Source organism: Cinclus cinclus, chromosome 9 (genome assembly GCF_963662255.1).
Source record: "Cinclus cinclus chromosome 9, bCinCin1.1, whole genome shotgun sequence".
Taxonomy (NCBI): Eukaryota; Metazoa; Chordata; class Aves; order Passeriformes; family Cinclidae; genus Cinclus; species Cinclus cinclus.
In genome coordinates this window covers 23,874,444-23,900,419 of record NC_085054.1, presented here as the reverse complement: position 1 = coordinate 23,900,419, position 25,976 = coordinate 23,874,444, and the positions used below count along the sequence as shown (strand labels likewise).

At 41.2% G+C, this 25,976-nt stretch overlaps 1 protein-coding gene across 1 annotated transcript in view; it reads right to left on the bottom strand.

Annotated features, from left to right (window-relative positions):
* SPOPL (speckle type BTB/POZ protein like) overlaps nucleotides 1-22,822 on the bottom strand; it is a 32,838-nt gene extending 10,016 nt beyond the window's left edge. The window contains exons 1-5 of the mRNA XM_062498446.1: nucleotides 22,784-22,822; nucleotides 8,080-8,214; nucleotides 7,780-7,901; nucleotides 7,360-7,511; nucleotides 3,677-3,804 (exon numbers count right to left, since the gene is read on the bottom strand). Coding sequence (XP_062354430.1) covers nucleotides 3,677-3,804; nucleotides 7,360-7,511; nucleotides 7,780-7,901; nucleotides 8,080-8,157 — 480 coding nt within the window. The 5' untranslated portion in view covers nucleotides 8,158-8,214; nucleotides 22,784-22,822. The remainder of the gene's footprint in view (nucleotides 1-3,676; nucleotides 3,805-7,359; nucleotides 7,512-7,779; nucleotides 7,902-8,079; nucleotides 8,215-22,783) is intronic.
* Between the last annotated feature and the right edge of the window lie 3,154 nt (nucleotides 22,823-25,976).

Here is a 25,976-nt window from a genome sequence, read left to right as displayed (position 1 = left end):
GAGCACAATACCACATGCATCCTGACAGAAATGCCTAAGTAAATAAGGACAGATACAGTTCTTAGAAAACCAGTGAGAATAAAAAACAAGTTAATGCTATTTCAGAGTTAAATTAGCAGTTCAATACTTCACACATCTGAGAAGAATATACACAATGTCATCAGGATCACGTGGTCACAGAAAAGTTTCGTAAGAACAATCCACAGAATTTTTCAGTAAGATATCCCTTATCGTATTAAGTTTATACATAACCTGCAGTGAAACAATGCAAACTAAATGCAAGTAACAGGTCCTTCATAATTTCATTTTACTCAGTCCAGATGAGGCAGGAATCACAAGTAATTGTTTTCCAAACAAGACTAAAAGCCATTACTTTCAAAATACAAGGGGTAGTACGTAACTTCAATAATGAAATGTACACTCACAATATGTAACTTCCATAGAGAACCAGCTAAGAAAACGGAAATATGTGCATTTGAAGTAAATATTCTGCCATTATTCCCCATGTTTAAATCTTTCACATAGGAATTGAACAGGACAGCAGCACTCCTTGCTGCTTTTTCAGTCATCTTCACATATTAAGTCCTTTTAAGCAGTGTGTTAGGAAAACAGAAGAGCTAAGCAGGTTTTGCTTCTCTTGTCTGAGAGCACAGACCCGAGAATAAAACCTTTGTAATGAGCCATACAAGATCTTGATCACTCTATCTCCCAAATACAGAAAATTAGGATTGGATCTTAAGAGAAAATGCTGATACTGTTAAGATCAGAGCCTTGGTTGATTTCTAAAAGCATCTGGAATAAATCTGGCATAAAGCAAAAAAAGCACAGCTCAGCTTCACAGAAAGTTGGAGCACTGTAAGCCAAACTCCAGACCAGAAGAGGAGGAGGAGGAGGAAGATGATCCAATTATGACAGCAGCCTGGGGATCTGAATCACTGCCTAATTCTCTGTATCATCTCATACTCCCCTGTGAATACAAGAAATTCCTTTATATTCTTCCACTTTAAACAAAACAGAAGAAACTCAAAGCACAGCGATATTTCCCTTTCACAGTTTGACTGTACATTTGTAACATAGAAAAAAATCTATAGAGCTATTTCCCAGTCGTCATACACACAGTGATTTCAGGAGATATACATACACACAAAGGAAGTTTTAGCTTAGCCAAGCTCATCTTCTGTTGCCAGAGGAGAGTTCTGCTTTTCCTTGACTCCCAGTTCACGGTCCTAGTTGTCCACACAGCATCCTCCTGTTAGCTACAGACAGTGCCTAGGGAAAGTTATCTACACACTTTATGTGCACCTAAACTGAACTCTGACCTTCCAAACTTCTGTTTTAGAATGGTTTCTTATATCTATTGAGAGCTGTGCTATACAACAATTTGCTACAGGTCATCTTTTTAAGGTATAACCCAAGCGAAGTTATAATTCAATCTCTCCCACTCGAGTGACCTGGCGGTATTGTCCTTTAAAGATTCTAAATACAAAGGATTACAGGGGTCTGGTATTTCATATCTCACTTGTCCAGATGGCATGCCATAAATCAAGGACATCCTCTTATTATTTAAAGCTGAAATCCAATCAAGTTAATCCCATGTAACTATGTAAAACTTGTCAACTTAAGTTCTGTGATGACACTTAAGGATAATGTCCATGGTTTTCTGGATTTCCAATCTGTGGTAATTAATGGTAAGGGTGATATAAATGATTCTTTGGACTACTAAGGCAGGTAAGAGATCTGCGAAAGCAGAGAACACTCTACTGCATTAGCAAATGGAACATCTACAAGGCTTCAGTGCTTTCAGATTATATAGAAAGGGGGAATTCAGTCAGAGATCAGTATGCCCAAAAAAACTGAGGTTGTATTTAATCACTAGCTGTTGCTGGCAGCACAAAGTATTAAACTTAAGAACCCTTCAGGTCCAATCCAAGGGCTTATCCAGCCGATCTTGAGAATCTCTGGTGACACAGAATGAATATTTTTGCTGCCAAAGACAACCAAATAATGGTCCTGCAAGTCAATGGGAAGAAGGGCCAACCAACAGTGAGTAATCAGTGACCCTCACTAAATACCTGCTATATCTGACAAGTTTTATCAAGCCAAGTGCAATATAGGCTTAAGAAGTGGTAAGTCAGTTTTCCAAAGAGGAAACAAGTAGGAAGGCAAATATGGAAATTAGAGCTTAAAAGTAAAATTTTAAAATTACAAAAACCTCAGGCTCTACGTCTATAGAAACAGGTCCTTCAAACAACACCTGTCATTTCTAAGGACAGCTGAAGAGCTGGTATCACACATCCAAAGAAAGAAATTCTTAAAATACTTGGATTTCCTAATTTTTCCTTCACCCTGAAACAAGCCAGAAGTTATTTTAACATGTTCAACGTGAACAACTAAATGTTTTACTTCCTTCCACATTTATAATCAGGGTAAGTCCAACACTTCACAAAAAGCCACTCACATTAAAACATCAAGACATTTTGTAGGGAAATACAGCTAAATTCAGTGATTAAATAATATTTCTCTGTGGAAATTCAGTATTTCTTCTAAATGTATTTTTTAAACAAACTTAGTCTCTAAAATTAGAGAGCGATCTATTCCAAAACCAAATGCTACTTTCAAGAGCAGTTCATTTACATCAAAGTGTTCATTAGCAGGACAATTTAAGAAGAGAAAATACTCAAAAGTATCTTTACAGAACCATAAAACACTTGTTATATCTGCTTTTATCACCCAAATAATTGTATTCATAACAAATTTATCATGCAGCTCATTTAACTTGTCTAAGTGAAAATAAGATGCACTATATTTGCAATATCTAGTCTCAAGGGCCACATTTCAATTATTCTTCCTACCCAGCATAATGACATATAATTAAATTGTAATCTTGCCAAGACAATTTTACACATTTCCTGTAAATACACAGATCAAAGCAAACTTATTAGCAGTTAGAGCATCTATCATCCTCCTAAGTCACTAATCACTTTATGGCAGCCCAGATAACCAGCCAATGTATATTCAACATACACTCCACTTACACTGATACTTTCCCTATTTTCCATTTTTATCACTGAGTAAGCTTTTTACTGAAATTTAATAAGAAAATTTAGGTTATGAACATAAATGATATTATAAAAGGGACCCACAATGCACCATGAAGTTAAATTTATACCACAGCTCTCAATATTAATTTTCAGGATCAAGCACACCTTCTACAAGATACTTGCATTTGCTCAGAAAACAAAACGTAACTATTAGTCAAAAAATAAAGTGTTTATGTAAGCATGTCCTTCTGTTTATCCAGTGAAAACCAATTCTCTAACTACAAAAACAACTTCTTTAAATAAAAGTGACCTCAGTAAAACAGCATTTCTGTAGACAGCACACACCAGCCACCTCTGGCATAAAAAATTTTACAGTCAATTCTAATGTAACTGGCCAATTCATGGAGAAGCCCAGCAGTTTACAAGTGATCAATTCAATAGTCTACACCTCAGTGTACAAGCACCAAAAAATAGAACAAAATGCAATGCAAACAGAGCAATGTATATTTTACCAAGCTTGTAGTTTTCAGAAGACAACTTTAGAGTATGTTACTGTTTAAATCAGCATAAATCCTTATTTATTAGAGCAGGAAACATTGTATGTAAAACTTTATTACTTAAAAATTAATACCTACCTCACAAAATAATGTAAGCTTGTCATCTGGTAGAAGACCATTAGCTTCATCTAGTAAAAAATCTCTTCGGATAAATTTCTTAAACCCCCAGTCCTTGCCTTGCACAAATCGATACGCTCTTTGGCTTTCTGATAAAAAATTGTGTACAAATACAGCAAGTTAAAGGAAAATATTAACAAATAACACCTAATTCCACACCAAGACTACGTGCTAATAAAACAATTAATCAATTTCACACGTGGATCACGTGTCACATTTTTAGAAAACACAGAACTGATTAAAACCTTTTTAATACTGTAATAGTGTTGTTTTGTAAAACACCTGATAGAACTTAGTGGAACGCAATTTGTAATTCAAACCGTATGTCCTTAGATCTCTCAGGCACCATCCAGCACAAGGAGGTTTTCAGTTGAGTGTTTAAGAATGCCAATGTGTCAAAACAGGAATTGTTCAGAGGGAAGCACCATTACAATGAATTTGTCACCACAAACCCATCCTGACAACGCTCTGCAGTTGTCAAAACAATCTGGTTTGACTTCTTCCTGAAATGGAAAATCTTGTTTCACAGGTTGAAATTAGTTTGAAACAGTAAAAGCATTAAAATAGCAAAACAGAAATGGAAGCTTTCAACTATTAAACTACTTTTTGTCATAAAAGATTAATTATATTTACCTTTTGGCCCTAGTTATGAGAATTATTTTTTAATCCATCAGATTTGCTGTGACGACACAAGTTGTTTTTATTTTTCTAATGTTCACAGCCAAAAAAGAATTCCCACAGTCATCTCAGTGCAACTGCATGTAAATTCAGTAAGATCACACATTTTACATGGCTAGTTGTTTCATACACTGAAAAGTGGCCACTTGTTGCCCAAGTTAAACCACAGGAAACAGCACCATATACTTTAAGTAAAATATGGGAAAGAGCTTATTTGGGAATGGCTTTGAGAATCTAAGTAGAATAAAGCAAATTCTGAATTAAATTTAGAAAGATTGTTCAAAATGAAGACAGCAAGAATACGAAATAAGAGCAGAGTGGGAAGTGGGGAGGGATCTCATGAAGAGTTCTTTAAGAACTTTCGTTCCAAAAAAGCTGGGCAAGAAACACGTCACCATCTCATTTGCTGTAGGCAGATGCTTCAGCCTTTCAGAGAGCACTTTAGAAGTTTAAGTCAGAAGTTTGTAATAAAAGCAAAGTGTTTTTCATGACAGAATCTGTTAAAATACCATTCCTTCTACAGCCTCCAAAATAAAGCCATCAGCAAAGCCAGACTTCCCTACACTATTGACCTTGGCAGCACCACTGGAACACACTTGAACGTGTACCACAGAGAACACACACGTGTCACACACTGCCCTCACCTCCAAGAGCTGGAAAAATTATATCCAGAACAGTTTTTCACTAGAATTATATCAAACAAAATATCCTGTAGAGATTTTCCTTGTATTTTCAGAATACACTGAAGAGCCACCCAGGAGATGACACTGCAGGAGGTGTGAGCTCTCTGCCCCTGTCACCTCATCACACTCCTGTATCAACAACCCTTTGCTCATGCAGGGCACAGCAGCAGAGGGAAATGCACTCACTGAAGTGCACTATGAGCTTTGAGGGCAACAAAACAAACATATAACACTGTTCACATTTGAAAAACCTGTACATCAAGGAAGAAAATCACACTTTAAAAAAAATACTGTCTAGTTTTTCTGGCCTCTAGATAAGTGTTTTCACACTTTCACCAATTTTTAAACTCATTACATTGAAAAAAAAAAATCAGAAAATCATGTTCCAAAAAGCATTCAAAATTTTCTTCTCTAGATTCAGCCCAATTCTTTATTCTGCAAACTTAGATTTTACTCTTAGCAGCAACAACCAGTGTTAACCCCCAAAATGAAAATTAAGACCCAAAATAGAGCAGCATAAAAGTGCAATGTATTTTTCTTTAAAATATTAGTTTGCTATCTGTTTCATTCACAGCTTCATCCCTTGAAGCAGCAGCCTATGCATGAATTATCAATTTACAAGGGACACTGATGCCCCACTTCCATTCTCCTGTCTCAGTACCAACACAGCATCTACAGAAGCAGATGGCAAATGGCTGGAGAGTCCAAGAAGTAAAACTTCTGTTGGTAACTTCCCAAAGTGAAAAGATATTTATAACTCCTGTGGTGCCAAACACAGCACAACTACTACTGCAGAAGCTGAAGACACACCCACTCACTGGATTTTTAGCACTGCAGTGGAGGATGAACCAGCAGAGAGCTGATGGGTCAGGATTTGGGTGTTTGCTACAGATCCCCTCGTTGAGAACAAACAGGTCACTGGAGAACGGGATCCTGGGGGACAACAAGTCAACAAGAGCCCACAGTGAACCCCTAAGGAAAAAAAGGGCCACCAACACCTGGCTAGAGACTAAAATAGATTGCCCAGATAAGCTGTGGAGTTTCCATCCCTGGAGATCTCAAAGCACCGCAAGTCCCAAGCGAACTGCTCAGGCTAACCCTGCTTACAGCAGGGGTTTGGGGCCAGCCAGCCTCCAAAGCTCCTGTGCAAACTCAACAGTTCTGCACGTCTGTGATTATCTCCAAATAGTTTTCGATGCAGTTTCACATTTTAGGACAAATACTAATCCACTCCTGGGCTGTGTAAAATCCAAATGTATACATTCTCCAAAGGCACACAAGTGTAGCTTTGCTCATACAAGCTCCAGAAGCAGAAAGTTTGAAGGGACTGAAGAAACCATCACCATCAGTGTAAAAGGATTAGTAGAGTGGAACATGCATGTGAAACATATATATTTACCGTCCTTCCAAAGAGTCCAGTAATTTAATTTTTACATTTGAACTCAGTCCTGTGCATTTAATTTGAAGATTACAAGTGGGCCTAGTTACTTAAGGAGAAATAGCATGAAATTTGGGTCCACTGCAGAACTACAGACTTTATGAGAAATTCAAAACTTGCAACAAAACAGGACTTGAAACATCTATTAAGTCCTGGAGTAGAAGAAAGGGAAGAAAAACAGATATTCTTCACATACGTGGCTTGCAGCAGAACAAATTTAATGCAGATTAGCATTAAATTATTCATTTCCACAAGAATCTCAGCATTCCCAAAAATCATTTCCAATGAAGGTTGTGCTCACAAGTTTGAAACTAAGAGCATTCCATACATATTCCCTATCAACACAACAATTAAATCAAATCACCAGTTATTCCAGGGTCTTCTAATTCCTTGGGTACATGGCACATGTTTTTAAACTGTGTAAACCAGCTGATTACAGTGTAAACCAGCTGAAATAGAACAAAATACTGCAAAGGATGCCTAAAAAAAGCAGCCATGCCTGCTTATCCTATTTAACAATGGAAATCAAATACTTCCACTGTAGCTACAAACAAAGCAAATACACCTCTACTAACAGGAAACAAGAATAATCTGCTGGAAAAACTAAGTGACAAGGACCTGGAGTGACAGCAGTTGGCAATGTGCTGTAATTTATACTGCTCAGGATAGAATTAACAGCTCAGTGATCAGAAACATGTGAAGCGTGAACAGGATTTTATAATTACGTCTCTAAAAGGAAATTTTAAAAAAGGTATTTTAAAAGTTTATCTCAATAAATTCTGCTCTCAACTGAAACAATATTACATTGCTGATGTTCTTACAAAATCCCATTAATATTCCCTTACCCATTGCTTTTGTTTCTTCTCTTTTAGCATTCAGCAGGGAAAATTTGAATTTTGCTCTGACTTCACTTTTTGGACAACTGACTAAAAGCAAATACAACGACAAGTAGTCTTTGCTTTCATCATCTAATCCCTTTGGATTCACTCTCAGGCACCTGAAAATTAAATGGAGAAATTGTAATTTTTAAATGGCACCCAGAATAAATTCAGAAATACTTTTACAAGGCACAATAATAAATGCTAATGAAATAAATGTTTCCTTTGTGATTGCTGACACTTTGAAATTCGAACCAATACACACCTACAGTAACCCTCCAAGAAGTGCCCAAGTTTTAATATTTATTTGCAATTTAACTTTACAATTTCTGTGAGCAAAACAACCCCAAAACAAAACCAAAGCACTTGCTCAAATAAAGACCTTACCACTTCATTTTGTCATTTGGCCCTGATGAAAATGTAGAACTCTTTAAAACTTCACCCATTTCTTCGCGGCAAAAACTGAAGTTATTTATGGTCCACATGTATGAAAATTTTACTACTTTAACCTGAACAAAAGATCAGAAAATGTTAAGAAAATTTAAGTTGCATATCAAGCATTAACTATGAGAACTACTTATACTGTCAGCTATATTTTTTTAATATGTCAATAACTTGAGTTTAGCTTTTTAAGCAATTATTATGACAATAATAGAAAATAAAGCCACTGGAATTTATGCAGATTACCTGTGTGTAACACCAGCTTTCAGCCACAGGTCCACTGGACATCTCCCCAGGAGGAGGTGGGGTAGGAACCCTGGACATTGCCACTTATTGCAGGTTTATAGTATCAAGAGAGCAATCCAAGCTTCAGTAATACTCCTGAAAAATATAATTCACACATTTTGTTCACCCTTTTCAGGTGTGGGAAAATACAAAAACTCATATTGCTGTGTTTACTAAATGATGCATATGAAAATTAAACCTGAAAAGAGGACAATGGCTCTGCTGGGTGTCACACATTAACAACCACAGGCACTCAAAACCTGCAGGCTGAGTCCTCACACAATAATTCACAAAAATAAGTACCTCTGCATCACACACCACCAATGACAATATTTCAACACCCCCTTTGCAAATTACCACTTTGGCCACTCCTGAAGTGTTATAACTTTCTTCAGGCTCTCCTCCTTTGATTTGGAGAACTCATTACCACAATGACTTAGTTTTTCACCCAGACATAATTGACAAGAACACTCGGCCACCTGGGAGTAGAATGGGCTCACACAGTTTCTGAATGGAGGGTAAGAAATCAAACCTGCATTTCAAGCAGTATTTTCTTTCTATCTTTAACACCAACACACAGCTGAAGAACTATCATCACCACAACCATGTGCTCATTCCCTCTTGAAGGACAAAGCCAGAAAAGAGTTTCAGTCAACTCCCAACAACAAATGAAGCGATTTCGTTATGAACTACTACCACCACCTAACAGAGCACTACAGTCCCTCCTGCCCATCAGCAACTGAGGCACCTGCCCGGATCCCTCACACCTGGCTACACAGCAGTAGTTGGGTCTGGCTAATGAAAGAAGGTGGGCAATGAGAGGGCAGCTGTGGGCTCCTGGCCGGCTCTGTGTTTAAAGGGGGGTTTGCTGTCAGCTATGGACAGATTCCTGTCACAAGCACAGCCTCTCGCTTAAGCCGCTTCATTAAATTGCTAAAAAGTGAAATGAACCCGAATCAAACCAGGAAAAAAAATCAGTTACTTCTGCCACAAAGCATCTTCTCTTAGTACAGAAAGTTTCTTTAAACATAAGCTCACTCAAAAGCAACCATCTTTCTGCAACATTTGACTGTTTCACAACTGTTTAGCTGCAATAGAACAGCACTGTCTTCCTCAAAAGGTGTTAGTGCACATCACTAACCATGGTGGAACTCTCCGGGAATGGAGCAGCACTTAGAAACCAGGTTTTATGCAAACACTTGTTAAAAAGACACTGCAAGAGCACATACAATTCAGTCATGATGTAACAAGTTCATTATTCCTACAGTAAGAATTCAGTTCTGTGAAATGTTATGATCCTCACTGGATGTTTTCCCCCCCTGCCTTTCTGGTACTGCTTCTCATGGTATGAAATAACACTTCCAGCAGCTGACAGGTGATTGCTCTGAATCACAGAAGACCTTGAAAAGAAAGTTAATTCTCAGCTTTAACCAGATGAGGAAGCAGACGCTTTATAATCATATCCCTTAATGAATCTCTAACAACAGATCTGCTATGACAGGGTGAAAACAAAATACTGAAGAGGTCTCCCGTAAGATACTAATCCCTGACACATTGAAAACTAATAATAAATACAATTCATCTGTCTTTAACAAATTAAGTTTTCCCCAAATAAAATTTTTATTTGTGGCAACATTCAGTACTTCATCAGTACTTTCCATAAATGAAAAACAAACATCGTCCCTAAATTTAAGATAACTGAACTTGTTTGCTTCTAATTTTTTTAAGCAGGAAACACATACTGTGCACATTGCATTTACATAGTGTTTGCTTAGCTGTTTCCAATTGGTTTTGATTCTCTGTACAGAATCACCCAGAGTAAAATTCCTGGGAAGGATACATATGAACCTTTGCCTTCATAAAGCAAATATTAGCACTTATATTACCATTATTTCTGGAAGCACATCCTACTCAGTGGTGACAATTGAAGCTGTTCCCCATATGCAATGGATTTTGACACACAACCATACCCTGAAAGGGTTAGAACAGCTTACCTCAGCCTTACTGAACCTGCTCACTGCTCCTCGATTTTCCAAAGCTAAAAGCAAGAAGAAACACAGCCCATTCCTTATTCTGCCATTTGCATGAGATGCACAGACAGGACTGTCTCATCTCTCATCTATACCTCAATTCTTCAACCTATTAGACCAGTCAGCTCCCAGTAACCATGAAGGAACAGCAGATCTGAGCCAAATTTGTTCTGAAGGGGTTTCTAAATTGGAAAAGCCTGAAAATAACTGCTGTACAATCTCTTTTAAGAAAGTGTTCAGTGACCTTGGGCCAGCTACCAGTAGTTATCTGCCCACACCCATCTCACAGCTAAATCAGCTTGATTCACTGAAAATTTAACTCTAAGCAAAAGTACTTATTTGCAATCATTTTCAGGTCCATCTGTTGCCTTATCTCTATACCTGTTCTACCCATGGCATCTGTGTTTCAGAGGCTGCTCCTATTTGCTGCATGGCCTTTATCTAAGGAAGGCCTGATTTTACCCAAGTACACTTCTCAGGTCCTTCTGAATAACCTCAGCTTTTTGTAGCTTCCCTTTTACAGCACTAGCACCAGACAACTGATTTTCATGACCTCCTGATACATCTCTGAGGAACAGATTAACACCTCACTTTTTTTTTTTTCCATGGATTTACTAAGCCAATCACATTTTTAGACTGAGAAAACTGGCAGAAAGCAGTAACTTTAAATCCTTGATACTGGGAGTCTGTTGAGGAGCTGCCTGTACTTTTCAGTACGCCTGAGCACACAGCTTAAAAAAAGTAAAGGACCAACCAAGACAAACTGAGTAATGGGAGAATGAGTAAACAGAGCTTCTGATGCTCTGTAAACATGTACCAAAAGACAGGGAGAGGGATGCAAATGGTTTAGCAGTACTGCAGATCTGCCCTTCGCTTTACTTAATCAATTAATTGGGATTTGGGTGGGGCCATGGGGATATTTACCAGAGCTACAAAGTGAGAGAGAACACAAGTTTTCCAGATGCTGTCCTGAAGCGTAGAGGTGTTTGGAGAAGGACTTTTGCAGTCCTCAGACTGACAGCTAGACCACACTGAGTGGCCACCAATGGTCACCAGGGCACAGTGGACCCTGCATGGGCAGCCTGAAGGTTGAGAACAGAGATGCAACTACACACCCTTTGTTCTACAGGGCTCTGTGTGGGGAGGAGACTAAATACTAGTCTGAAGAAATTGTTTATTAGCATGGATTAGCCACTGACATCAGCTCTGACAAAATGGTTTTCCAAGTACCAACCACTCATCACAGCCTATTTGACCAAATGATTGGGAACAGAGAGAGCTGCAGTTCACAAAACCAGTCAGAGAACGACTGGGTGGAATTAAATCAGTAAAGTGTGGGGAAAGCAGGTTTGCTATCTGCAGGATGAAACAACTTAAGGGACAACTGTCATGCCAGAACCTGCATTTGTTACTCTGCAGGCTATCATGAACAAAGCAGCAGAAATGATGGAACATCAGGCAATAGCTCCATGAGTATTCAGGCAGTGCCGTGCCTGTCTGGACACAGCCCAACAAACCAGTCTGTATTGTGTGGCCATTCTGCCAGGCAGAAACGTCTGACCATCAGGGAAAACATGCACTGGGAACAGGAAAACAACCTTTAATGGACAGGGGAAAAGAACTTTCTGGTTTTCAAAAGGAAAATGAGATGTATTTTTGAAGGGTGTCAAGTTTCTTTGTTTGGGTTTTTTTTTTCCTAATGAAGTGATATCCTGAATGTTGTACAGCAGTCAGTGTTGATTTAATTCAGAGTTTGTGTCCATTGTCTTCACTGAAGACTTCTTCGTGTTCATTAAAAAAAAAAAAAGTCAAAGGTTCTTGGCTTGTATTTCCAGACCCCAAATATGATGGCCCTTATCACTTCTACTGGTCTGTTAAGGAAGGTGCTGGCTACACCTGATAATCACTCTGCAAAAAGACTAGATTCTGTTAAAACAAGATCTTCAAGGAGCTACAGTGAGCAAGTAGGTAGAAATAACATGAAAAAAAGGAGATTTCTCACATTTTATTTAGCAATTAACTAAAGTTCTCTCCTAGGCAAACAAATTCTCATGCTAAAATTAAAGCCATATGAAATTGAGTATTGTTAATTAATTACCTGCACACACAGTGTAAAAAAAACAGAGGCTACCATCCAAAAAATGGATTTGCACAGATTTTCACCAGAAGTTTTATCAGATCTCCATTTTCTTAACTTTTAAGAAGAAATCTTAAGATTCAAAGTGACTTCCTACATCAATAACATGACTTTCAAAAATATTATCTTGTTTCCCCTCTCTGAAATTGAGTATTTGTCAACATTCATCTAACCAAAGTTACTTTTTGACCTCCTGGAGCTAGACAAGAACACATTCCCAGCCTCTTACATCTTGTGCTGGAATTATCTCAACTTTTTCACTGAAATAGTGACTAGCTCGTTAAGAAAGCACCACGCACATAGGAACACACAAAGAAGAATTTTCTACACCCCCAATAATAAACCCACAATGTACTTCATAAAGCTATTTGAAGAGCTGCCCTGTTAGGAGGATGCTGGCCCAGCTCTCTCCTTAGGAGCAGCTCAGTGCAAGAAGCAGATCCCAGGAGCTGTCCCCAGGGCAGCAGGTGCACACCAGATGCTGCACATTGACCAGTGACCAGCAATGGTTCACCTCGGTATTTCAATGAGGGATTGCAGCCAGCACACTGCTGGTAGGAATGGCTGAACAAACTCTCTGCTGCAGGGTACCCAACACACCCCAAAAGTCAAATCCAGCCTGCCAGAACCCACCCCAAGGACACTTCTCCAAGGAAATCAGTGATCCCGTCTTGCTCCCCCCAGAAAGAGAAGAAAAGCACGCTGTGAACTTGGTGATCAGTTCCTGCTGAGCCTCTTCCTGCCAGCATCCCTTCTTCCCAGGGCTCAGGCCTCCAGGATCCAAGTGGGTCCCCCCAGGGTCACACCAACAAATTCCAAGTGCACATACTGCATATTCCACTCAGATGGTGACAGTCTTTTCCTGAATAGGGCTCAACATTGCATGAAATGCAAAGCTATTATGAATTAACTTTTTGTCCCCTCTCTGGAAATACTGATATTTCATCACTGGCTGAAATAAAGATCACCTTCTGAAGTTTAACTGGTAAATAACATTCTGTTCCTCCTACTTTTTATTCCAAGTAAATACATAATTCAGAACCTAAAGATAGTTTGTGAAATTTTGAGGGTTTGGCTTCGAAAAAAAAAATCCATAGTAAGTCCTTAATTCAGTAATATCAACTCTCAAAATCCCATTCAAAATAAACATGGCATAGTTAGAGATATGTATTTAATTTCCTCTCATTAAATGATCACCAGTGAATAAAGTATTACAAAGTATTATATAATTAATATATAAGTATTATACATAAAACTATCAATATTTGTTCAAGGAATCAATTCCATTTTCCAAATTCTCGGGAAAAACACCATCTTCTCACTTGTTGGCTGAGAAAGAATACATTTATGAACATAAAAATGAAAATGAAGGAAACAAACAAACCCAATCAAAATAGTTATGTCTGAAGTTAAAGACGTTCTAAGGCCAAAGACAAATTATTTCTGCACTGCCCAACCTGGATCACACAGCTCTAGGCAGCATCAGCTCATGAAGGCCAAACTAAGAGTGAAAAAAAGCCATGTCCCTTTCTCACTGATCACAGAAGGATTTGACTAACAGCCACCCACCATCTTATTTTGCGGCATGAAATGCCTATGGCTTGCAAGTTTTTTTTTTCCTGTTTAAGAGTTTGTCTTATAAGCCAATTAAGCTGACATAAACCATAAACTCCTATGATTTTACAAGAAAAAAAAACCCAACCCCCCCCCAAAAAAAAACCAAACAAACAAAACTTTGGGGAAAAAAATGGATTATTTTCTTAATTAGGAGGATTTGCATCCCTTCACAATTGATCTTTTTGAAAGAATTGCTGTTGTATTTCCTAAACACCTAACCATTAAACCAAGTTTCCACACACAATAACAAATATCTGAAAGGTCTATTAAGCTCAGACAGTTTTCCAATTTGTTCAGTTATTATCTCTTCTGAAAACACTCAAGATATACCTACAAAAATTTACAGTTTTTAGCATTTATTGATTTTAGTCCCCATCTATAACTGCATCATTTGAGTGGACAGATCATACTTACCCAATTGCAGTAACATATCCATCCCCTAAATTAGAAAACTTACAGGTTAAGGAGGTACTACACTTTATATTATCTATAGTACTTCTAACATGAAAAACTCCTTTTAGGGGCAAAACAAGGCAACAGCAGTTGGGCTACACACACAGGAAGCCCCTATGACACTGAAGAGACAGCCTACAACAGTTACAAAGGTTTGAGGCTTTTTTAGAACATGATATCAAAAAAATGCTTATTTAAGTATATGTTTTCTCTGGAACTACACAATAGCAACCAAGTTTACAGAAACCCAAGCTTTGGGGCTTAAATCAGAAGCTCTGGTTGCTCCTGTGTGCTCTATGCTGAACATGTTACCCTTGCCATCCCACAGCTCTGCTGGAAGCCTGTGCTCTGCCAGGACACACAACCAGCAGCCATACCACGAGCCAGTTCATTACTCTCTCCACACTTTTCCAGTGAGGAGAAAAAAATACTACCATGGACTGGGTCATGACAGCTGAGAAACTCCATCCACACCCTGTCACCCCTGCCCGGGGACAGGGAACTCCAGCAGAGAGAGGGCAGGCAGCTGGGGTCACAGACGTCTCAAAATAGCTGCAACTAAGACTCCAGAACTTCAAAGCACATCCTCATGGTGGTTCCAGCAAAAAAGCCCCAGCAAGGCAAAACCCAACTTGCCCAAGTTTTCAGAAACGCCCAAGTTTTCAGAAAGATCATGGTGTACCTCTGACTGATGACACTGAAGTCAGCAGCTCAAAATTAGCAGGATAATACTACTAGTTGTAAAAACTGTAAAGTTGCATACATGCTATTTTCAGGCTTTTCTCTAAAATTTCCTTCCTACCCTAAGGCTTTGAAAAATAAAGTTGAATTTTACATCAGCTGTGAGAAAGCCCAAGTGCTCAGCAGAGCTGCAGCTAAAACAGTCTGGTTTACATCAGCCAAGCTCACTGATAAAAATCCCTCACCATTAGCATTGCATTATTGTTCTGTAATACAGAAAACCCACTGTGCTCTGTATTAGCTATCCCAGACCATTCCCTACAGCAGTCATCTATGCATTTCCCTGGAGATAAAATGCAAGATTATTTCTTACAGCATTTTTCATTTTCATTGCCCAGTCTAGTTTTACAGGACCCAAAAGAGGGGTATTTCCACCACAATTTCTCTTGGGAAACTATTCTATTCAAATAATCTATTGCTTTTGGGGTTTGTTCCATGGCATATAGCCAAAGTGATCTTTTCCCCTTCTCAGTTTCACTCCATTACTCTTACTCCCAACAAATCACTGGCATGTGAAAATGTATTAAATCAAGATTTTTTTTTCCCTAAATGCTTCAGTTACACACAATCAAGAGCTCACCAAATCAAAAACACTAATCTTAACTTTTTTCTTTGGACCTGGAACAGGAGTTTGCATAAGCCAACAGAAAGCTGTAACAAAGATATCTTTCTCTAGAAGATTCACAGCCAGTCTGCAGTGGTTTGGGTTGTTTTGGTTTTCATTTCTTTAAAAATCTGTAAGATTTGTGAAAACCCCTGGCCTACACCCTCTGGAGACAGGTGCTGTCATTTGCTGCAAAGGAGCTGTACAAGTAGCAAAACTTCTCATTAACTTCTGCAGACTGGCATCACCTGCAAAGCTCACATCGAATTGGTACAACTGCTTTCAGCAGGCAAAAGCTCATACTCACAAATGCTGTCAGGAGTGGGTTGATCAGTCACTTGTTGCCCTGTTACCTCTCATGGCAAAGCAGTGGTCACATTTATGCACACAGCAGCATCTTGAAGACTCTGAGTGTCACAGCTCCTTTCAGGCCTCCTCTATGCCTGAGTGTCAGACTTTGGGGAGGGGGGGAGGGAGGGGGAAACAAAACAAAAAACAACCCTGATACTTTAAAGCTAGGAAATTGAGAAAAAAGGCCTAAAACTCAATTCTCCCAGAGGACCAAACTGCATTTGATGCTAATTTGCCCCAACAGTCTTGAAATTGAAGTAATTCACAACAGCTGATTAGACACATCCTAGGAAAGACAGGCAGGTCAAGAGGTAAAGCTGCACACGCACTTGCTTTGATGAATATGAAGCAATACTCTCTAAAAGCCATCAATGCAAGCAAAACTTGACATCTCAGCATTGGACTGCAGCTAAACTAGCTTAGACCAATAGATGAAGAAAATCCTGAAAGTTCACAGAATCATAGAACGTCGTGAGTTGCAAGGATGATCGAGTCCAGCTCACAAATTAGTCCAATAGAAACCAGCTTCTGAATTTCAAAGGCAAGCAGACAACTTCTACCATTCTATTGTTCAAAAAACACCCAAGTACTGTTTCGTTCATACTTCAGCATTTAAGAACCATTGTGATATAATCTTTTTAAGATCCCTTTTTCCACTACACACACAATCCAAAGCTTAGCAGTTTTCTGTAAGTTTCCCCACTTACACAGTCTAGTTGCTCAAGAGAAGAAAATTTCCCAAGTAAGTCACAAGGCAGAGAGGCTGGCACATGCCTGTTGGGGTGGCCTGGCTGTAGAGTAAATAGATTTGGTTTCATCTTGGGTGCTGCCAAACAAGGCAGACCAGAAGCAGATCTGAGTCTGCTGCTTTTTGCCTCCATCCACAGGAGACACAGCCCTGCTGTGAATCACCCCGACAGGGCCACCTCGAACACACCGAGCAGAGAAACAAACAGCAGGAAATAATGCAATTTACTATCAGGAAATCAAGAAGTCAGCCAACACCAAGCGCCAAGCCCCTCTTTACAAGTGACTCTGGGAACCTCTGAAGGCTCAGACTGTAATTTATTAGTGTAACCCAGACTAACACTTGATGATGTTACTGCCATAGATCTTTCCCTTCAGCACTCAGTGAGCAGAGTCTCACGCTCGTTGGAGGGGATGGCACATTTCCAAACACAACTGCTATTTAATCATTAAAAATGATTCCTGGCCTGTGAAGCAATATTCAAAACCACTGACTACAGAATAAATGCTTGATGATATTATTAATATAACTAATCATAGAAACTAACTCTGGGTATAAAGTTTGCCATACAAATTTTGAGCAGGTTACTGCCTATTAAAACTTTTCTTTCGCTTCTAGTTATATCATGCTTTCCTTCTCTCTTCTTCTCTCTCTTTTTTTCTTTTTTAAAAAGGGAAAAACCCCACTTCAGCAGAATGTTACTAAAAACGGGGGTTTTTTTGCCATAAGCAAGACAGGAACTCCCCTAATCACAATCCTCTCATGAGGGGCACCAGTATTAACTCAAATCTTTCAGATTTATTTATTATTTACCCTGGATCAACCACCTGCTCAGCGGACTTTGCAAAACTTGCATAAAAGGTATTTATGCAAACTTCTTCAGTACAAGAAGTTTCAGTTTCTTATATCACCCATCGCAACAAAAAAATATTTTTCTGCAGAGAATTTGAAAAGCCCACTGAAAACAATTTGCTTTTTTTTTTAATTCCTCTGAAACCATCACATGCCAAGTTCAATGCCAGACCCAAGAGTGAGATCACACCCACCTGCACAGTCAGTATAGCAGTAAATTACATTAACCTGCAATCACACAGATCAGCTAGAGGTTTCAGACACCTTCATCTTCAGAATATCATTTTCAGAAGTGAAATAATATGATTTTAAGTTCCTATAGACTCTATGCGGAACTTTCCAAATGCATTTAAAAAAACATTAAAAAGAAGTATAAATCCAGATGCACACAAATAATGCTGCAATTAACTCTGTACACAGCACAGACAAAAATTAGTTAAAATTACTATTTTGTCCTGTTACAAGAACAGTTACTCAACTTCATATGTAAATATCAGTGTGTCCACCAGTACATCTGATACTTTAAAAAAGGAGATAAAATTTAATATTTTCATTATATATTGTTCCATCCCTGAAGCTGAAGAAACTGTATTAACCACTCATTATATAAATTTATTACAAAACAGTTCTGGTTTTATCTTCAGGAGTTTTGATTATAAACAACTAACTCTGAAATTAATCTCAGCTAACAAGGAATCTATCTGTTATAAAATGTAAAAAAAATTACCACTGAAGAATGATACGTTTGTTGCTGAGGTAATGTCTACAGATGAAGTAATTCAGAACCCTATTGTCTTCTGTGAAGACAGTAAACGTGTCTCCTTTGAAGAATTTAGAGAAATCATTAGCTAATCTGAATCACTAGATTGATATATTAAGCACTTGAAACAACAAATAATTTGCGTTCAGATTTTACTTCTACTTCATCCAGTGATTTTTAACTTAAACTCTGTATACTGAAATCATCTGTCCTTCATAGGCTACAGGCCACACTAATAGAGAAAGCAGATTCATCAATCAGAAACTGAAGAAAGCCAGGAAAATGGAAGCTTTTGTGAACTTTTCCAAAGAAAAAGTCAGCATGGAACAGACTTGGAAAGCAGGACACCAGAGGAGAAAGTTATACCAGCTATTCCTCAGGCCAGAGGAGTTCTGTACCTACACCAAATTTCAGATGTTCGGGAAGCAGCCACCCCAAGTTTAGAGACACCCAAGTCTAATTAATTTGCTCAACATTCAGTGCACAAGAAAATAAGGCATTTGAAAGAAATCAAATGCAAGTCATCACCCCCCTCCATTTCCTTCATGTCCATTTGCAGCCCTACTCATGAATCAATTCTGCAAAAGACTTGACCAACTGGTAAGTGAGCTCCTGGGAGGGGACAAACATTAAAGGAACAACCAGGAAGGAGGCCAAGAGAAAGCTTGGCTCCCAAGTTTCACCCAGTGATCCTTTCCACTGCACAACAATAAGAGGTTCCCACCCCATGAACTTTGGAAGTTTCCCAACTGCTGGAGACATTTACTCCACCAGCTGCACTGCCAATGCCAAGAGCTACTCAGCTGCATTCTTCCTGGCACACAATAGCTTTTTCTTTCTATAAAGCACACCGGTAAATTACACATCAAATGATACTTCACCTTTGAACTACTTCAGAACTCAAGTCACAATATAGCGCAAGGAGCAAATGTCACAGAAACCTCGGTGGACAAGCTGATGCAGACTGTTACAATCAAAAGTAGCATATGTAATATTTTTTACCACAAAATGAAGTGATAAATGGCTTCTGGGAGATGCAAGGCAGTTTCAAGGATAAGTAATCTAAGGCAGGGAATCTGGACATGTGAGCTCTCTGGATTATTCCATGCCAACGACTTACTGAATCAGCTGAAAGAGTATCTGACTTTCCACTACATTTCCCAAATGCTATATGCAAACACTCATCACAACAAAGTTGACAGATACATGCATGGCTGTAAAGTGATTCCTTGTACAAAACATAAAAACCTTGTAGCTGATAACAAGTAATTTTAAACCAGGCTACCAAAAAACACATTGGAAAGTGATTAACTTTGGATAAAATGGAACCAACAGAGTTGAGGTTTATAGCTGAGGGGTTTTAGGTTAATCTCTTTCCAATATTGAATACACTCCTGCCAAAATTCCACCACACAAGACGAATAGCTAAAACATTACCAAAACCCCACATTTATGCAAAACACACACTCTGTAACACAGTTATGCATATTTCTTAAGAAACCCACTGAACTAAGGCAAGGGACCATCTTCTCTCCGTTAAGAACTACAACATTTAAATTACCACCACTAAATACCTCCACCTCTCACAGAGCTGCAACAAATCTCCACTAAGCACCAAGCACAAACTGAATAAGAGATTTTCTACTTCCATTTGATCTCCTACTTCTATTTGAAGGGACAGTTCCAGTAGGAAGCCTTTTGATATGAGCAGGACAAGAAGCAACAGAATGTCACAGGAACATGAACTGGAAATTTTCTCAAGAAGTCAAAGGAAGGTCTGTTGTGATGCCTTCTGTAGAGGGGAAAGGGTATCAGGGAATGGTTTAGGTTTGAAGGAAACTTGGAGATCATTTAATTCCAACCCCCCTGCCATGGGCAGGACACATTCCACTATCTCAGGTTGCTCCAAGCCCCATCCAACCTGGCCTTGGACACTTCCAGGGATGGGGCAGCCACAGCTTTTCTGGGCACCCTGTGCCAGTGCCAAGAGCCAAGGTACAAGAGGCTCTTGGAGACCACAGGTATTAGTTAAGCACTGAGGCAAGTGCCTTCTATTTCATCCTAAAAATGGAGGGCACGGGACATGGATGACAAAATGCACGGTCTCCATACTTTGATTTGGAGCACAGTAGTTTGAAGATCCCAGGATTTTATGACAAGTATCAGGCTGCTGCTTCTGGAAAGTGTAACAATCTCATTTAAGACTTTCTTAGTCTCAATCAGGTTTTGCTGAATACACAGGAAGCAGACTGATTTTGACAAGGAGAGAGAAATGCCCATAAGGAGCATATGAACCTGTCACAAAAACTGTCAGAAAAAAAACCACCAAAAATATCCACTTGTCATCAACAGGAAAATATAACAAAAAAGAAAAAAAGCAGGCTGAGGTAGTTTTGTAAGGCAAGACACACAGAAGCATATGCTTGGGCGTACCACAGCTCCTGGAAACATTCAACAGGACAAATTCCTAATTACCACCACTTCTACAAGGGCATGAGCTGCAAGAGAGAAAAAGTGAACAGATGTGAAGAGATTGTCTATGAAAGGCTGGAAAAACAATGCAGACAGAAAACCTGAGAAGAATGAATGAAGAGAGATGTTAATGAGATTTAAGCACAAGTCAACTGTTTCCTATTGCTGTCCTCAGCTATTTCTTCTCCACTCTTAATTTATGTTGATAATGACAACTGCTTTCATTCCCTCTCATGTATTCCCTCTCATGTTTAGGTGCTTTCAAATGCACAAAAATCAACAGAGAAATACAACCTATAGGAAAAAAAAAAAAAGTAGTGTTATGTTATATCAACTGAACATGGAAAACTGTGCAATGCATGCACTGACAGTTGAAATCAGTGACTAAGGCCAGAAAGAAAACTTGGTGGCTTTTCAAATTCATTTTATATAGCAACAAGTAGCTTGCACGGCCTATGGAACTACAGAATGTAATTCTTTATTTTCACTGACAGTTTAAAAGCAGGCTGCAAAGTACCAAAGTTAAAAGTTTGGCAGAAAGCTGTTTCAAGGGAATATAACACCAAGGATATTTCTGGGCATTTCAAATCTCATATTTCCAGAACAGAGTGAAATGCAGTTTCTGCTGATATACCAAAGCCTGACAAGTTTGCAGCTTTATATACAAAAGACATATTACTTAAAAATTACTTTCCCTTTCCTGAGTAAATATCCCCTTACAGAGTGAGGGGGAAATACCATGCAATAGACACACACTGGAAATCCTTCACAAACATTTATGGTTGTCCTGGCCACACATCCCAGAAGGCCCAGAGAGAGAAGCCAGGTAAAATACTTTCAGAAGTGACAGTAATTGCTAAGTACCCCTCTAAAAAGGGGTATTTACTTCCAGAAATAATAAAACTTTAAGCGAAAAAAGCAGAAAAGGAGACTTTTTTTAACCTTTTTTTTCTTACGGTTAAAACAAAATGCCTTGGCAGTCAGCCTTGGTTTAGCTCAGAACCACTGTGGTAAAAATTCCTGTAACCATATGGGATATCTATCAAAATAATGCTTTCTGCAGAACTGATAAGGAAGGACCCTGCTTGACTCTGTCAAAGATTGTTCTTCCTGGCAGAAGGTTTGGAACAATCCTTTTTGTCCAAGTACTATTTTTATTACTCTTAACACCGCTTTAGAAGAGAAATACAGTCACAAAGCAAAGCTACGTTTTAAAACGGATTGCTGATTTCAGTATCCTCCCGTTAATAAAATACCGAGAGCTCATCGATACCGCTCATGCTGTTCCCTTTGTTTTGCAATTTTCCATTCTTTACCTACTTCGGCCCTCGAACAGCCTCAGAGTGATGCAAATTCCCCCGGGCTCCCGGGAATTTCAGCAGTCGACATCATCAGGTGAAACCCAGCCTGAGTCAACTCCACTTCCTGACCACGTCTAAGATGGTGCGCGCAGCCGGTGATTCCAGGGGAGCTCTCCTCACGCAAACCCTGCCACAAACTTTGCCGCAGCCCAAAGACGGCAAACAACCTCCCAGCCAGCCCACCGGCCCCCCTCCGCCTTTTGCTCTCTCACACGACGCGAACGTCCCAAAACAAACTACACCGGCGAGGGGGCAATGAGGGCACGGGCGGAAAACACCGCGCTGTTCCGCGGGGCTCGGCGCTTACCCAGGGCCGGCAGGAGCCCGAGGCGGGGATCGCTGGATCCCTGGATCGTTGCTGGATCCCCGGATCCCCTCGAGATCCCCGGACCGCGCACAGCCGACACCGCCCGCCCAGGCGCACGCGGCCGCGGCCCAGCCCGGCCCGGCCCGGCCCTCCCGCAGCACCTCCCGGCGCTGCCCCGGGCCCCAGGGCACAACAAAGGCTTTTCCCCCCGCACCCCCGGCCCGGCACGTACCGGATCGCGGCGCTGGCGGGGCGGCGCGGCTCATTCCGCCGGGGCGGGGACGCTGTGACGGTCACCGGCGCCCGGCGGGAGGCGAAGGCGGCGAGCCCGGGCGGCGGCGGAGCCGCATCGCTGCCCGCGCCGAGTCCCGCTGCTCCCGGCCGTGCCCGCCCGCGCTCAGCACCTCCCGGCTCCCGCACGGCCCCGCTCCCGCTGCCGCCGCACTTCCGGGAGGGAGCGGTCACGCGGCCGCGGGACGCGCCGCTTCCATCCGGGAACGCGCGCGGGGCGGGGCGGGGCGGGGCGGGGCGGGGCGGGACCGGAGGGGAGCGAACCCGAACCCGAACCCGAGCCCGAGCCCGAGCCCGAGCCCGAGCCCGAGGCCGAGGCCGAACTCGAGCCCGAGCCCGAGCCCGAACTCGAGCCCGAGCCCGAGCCCGAGGCCGAACCCGAACCCGAGCCCGAACCCGAGCCCGAGCCCGAGCCCGAGCCCGAACCAGAACCCGAGCCCGAGCCCGAGCCCGAACCAGAACCCGAGCCCGAGCCCGAACCAGAACCCGAGCCCGAGCCCGAACCCGAACCCGAACCCGAGCCCGAGCCCAGGCTGTGGGTGAGCATTCCCGGGGTCCAGAGCGGCTCGTCGGGGCACACGGACAGAGCCTTCCCAGAGCACATGGCGCAGGATTGCGGCCAGATGGTTCTGGAGTATCTCCGCTGAGGGAGGCTCCGCACCCTCCCGGGGCAGCCTGTTCCAGGAAGGAGTCCTTCCCCATGCTCTGGTGGAATTTCCTGTACCTTCCCGTGGCCGCGTGTTCTGTTGCCGGTCCAGAAGGATGGAGCACCTCTCGTGAGAGGCTGAGACAAAGGGATCGCTCAGCCTGGAAAAGAGAACCTTTGGGGTGACCTAACTGCGGCCCTGCAGTACTTGAAGGGAACTTACTGGAAAGATGAGCCAAGGCTATTTACAAGAGCACGTAGTGACAGGACAAGGGGGAATGGGTTCAGATGGAAAGAGAACGTTTAGATCAGATATTAGGGGGAGAAAATTATTTTTGAAGGTGGTGAAGCCCTGGCACAGGGTGCCCAGAGAAGCTGTGGCTGCCCCATCCCTGCAGGTGTCCAAGGCCAAGTTGGATATTGGGGCTTGGAGCATCCTGGGACAGTGGAATGTGTCCCTGCCCATGGCAGGGATGGAACAAGATGATCATCAGGGTTACCTTCTATTGACTAACCCAAGCCATTCTATGGTTCTGTTGCTTGGCACCACTAAGAAGACCCTACATCTTCTTGGCACACCATTTAGGTATTTATACACATTAATGAGGTCCCCTCTCAGCTCTCTCTTGTCTCAAGGCTTAACAGCCCCAGCTCCCTGAGCCTTTCCTTGTAAGAGAAATGTTCCAGTGCCCCAATTATCCTCATTGCCCTCCTCTGGACCTCTGTTCAAAGGGGTCAGCAGGGCTGCATGAAGACTCCTTATTTACTTTTTAATTTTGATTTGTTTTTCAGATGATGTTGGTCTGAAATTGACTTAAAATTGACACTCACAAGCTCCATCTGCTCCCCAGTAATGGGGCTGGAGAAGAACCAGTCCTCAGTGACTGCTCCCCCATGTACAGGGCTGGTGTTGGGCTCTCACCCTGCCCACAGGGTGTTTCTCACCCTGCCCACAGATCTGCTCCTGGCTGGCACAGACGTGGGCTTCAATATCTTCCATCCACAGCCCCTGACCAGGAATCTTCTGCTCCCTCCACACACGTTCACCACCCAGCAGTTCTGAGAGCTGTTGGTTAGATCTGTTTCCCTTTAGAAGCAGGTGAATTTCTCTACATCCAGTAGTAGTTGCCTCTAAAAATAATTTGTGTGATAATTTGTAAATTACATGCATAGTACTGCAAAATTCCCCGTGGAGGTTCTGAAAATAAAACTTAAGCAATACGTTTTGCTTTGTTTTTCAAACAAACACTGCTTTAAAGAAAACATCCTCTGTGGAGACAATTAAGACCCAGTGACACCTTAATTGCTTCTCTTGAGAATGAGCACTAAGAATATACACACAGCGTTCTGCTGTGTAAGGACACCCAGGCTAGCAAGGTCTCAAAATCGATGCAACTGCATTAGTGAGGCTCAGAGCCCTGGATAATTCATCCTGCAGAGAAAAACTGCACTGACAGGGCCGTACTGCCTTTGGTAGTACTAGTTCTCTCAGAACTATTGCCTGAAACTGTTCAGCACTGCACTGCATTTTCAGATGTCTCAGCAGTTTTTGTTTATTTGTAGAGTTTTTCACACCAGCCCTTGTAGGAAATAGCTTTACATCCGCAGCCAGTGCTTGCTCCATTTAGTGAGCAGGATTCTTGCAGGGGGACCAGGCTGCTTTTATGGTGGCCCACTACTTAGAAGAAAACATACTATAAACATTTGTCATTTGTGAGAATCACAAACAGAACCCAGAGTATCAGGATGTTTGGTCTTGTTAGCTGAGCAGTTGAGTGATTGGAGACACTGTTGCAATTGGGAAGTGAAAGATGACCATTTTCTCACAGGGCCGAATTCAGTCACTTACTGAAAATCAGGGGCGCATTCCTAGTCTGCAGTGGGAATCTTAGGATTTAAATAGAGTAACTTGGCACTTAAGAAAATCAGTGAGTCAAACGAATCTTTGTATCTAGTAACCATCATCTCCCTTAAATCCCACTCTAGAGAAAGTCTGCAGAGATGAATCATTAACAGAAGTTGTGGAAAACATGCATATTTGCCAGCAGTCAAAAGGTGAGATTTCAGCTCATGCATCCCTTGGGCTGAAAAGTTCTTTGCTCACTCTCAGATATACCCCTGATATGGTGTGGGGTGTGGGCACACGCCATGGCAGGGTGTGTGAATGGTGGCCAAGAAGAGCAGCTACCACCTTCCAGATCTGGAGTTTCCACTTGCTTTTAGCGGAAGTTTGACTTATTTTCCTGTACTTTTCACCCATTGCTTAGTCCCGTTTCCTGCTATTCCCCCTAAGATTCCTGTTTTTGCACCCTCTCAGTGCTAAATTAAAGTGCCCCAGGTGGTGTTGGCCTGTTGTGAAACATTAAGGCGAAATTCTCTCACATCAGGAGGAATTGGTGTGATTTGCATTTTGGCGGCACTTAGTGGGTCAATTGAGATAAGTGATCCTTCATGCCAAATGTTTTACCGAACACAGAGTTTGTAATCT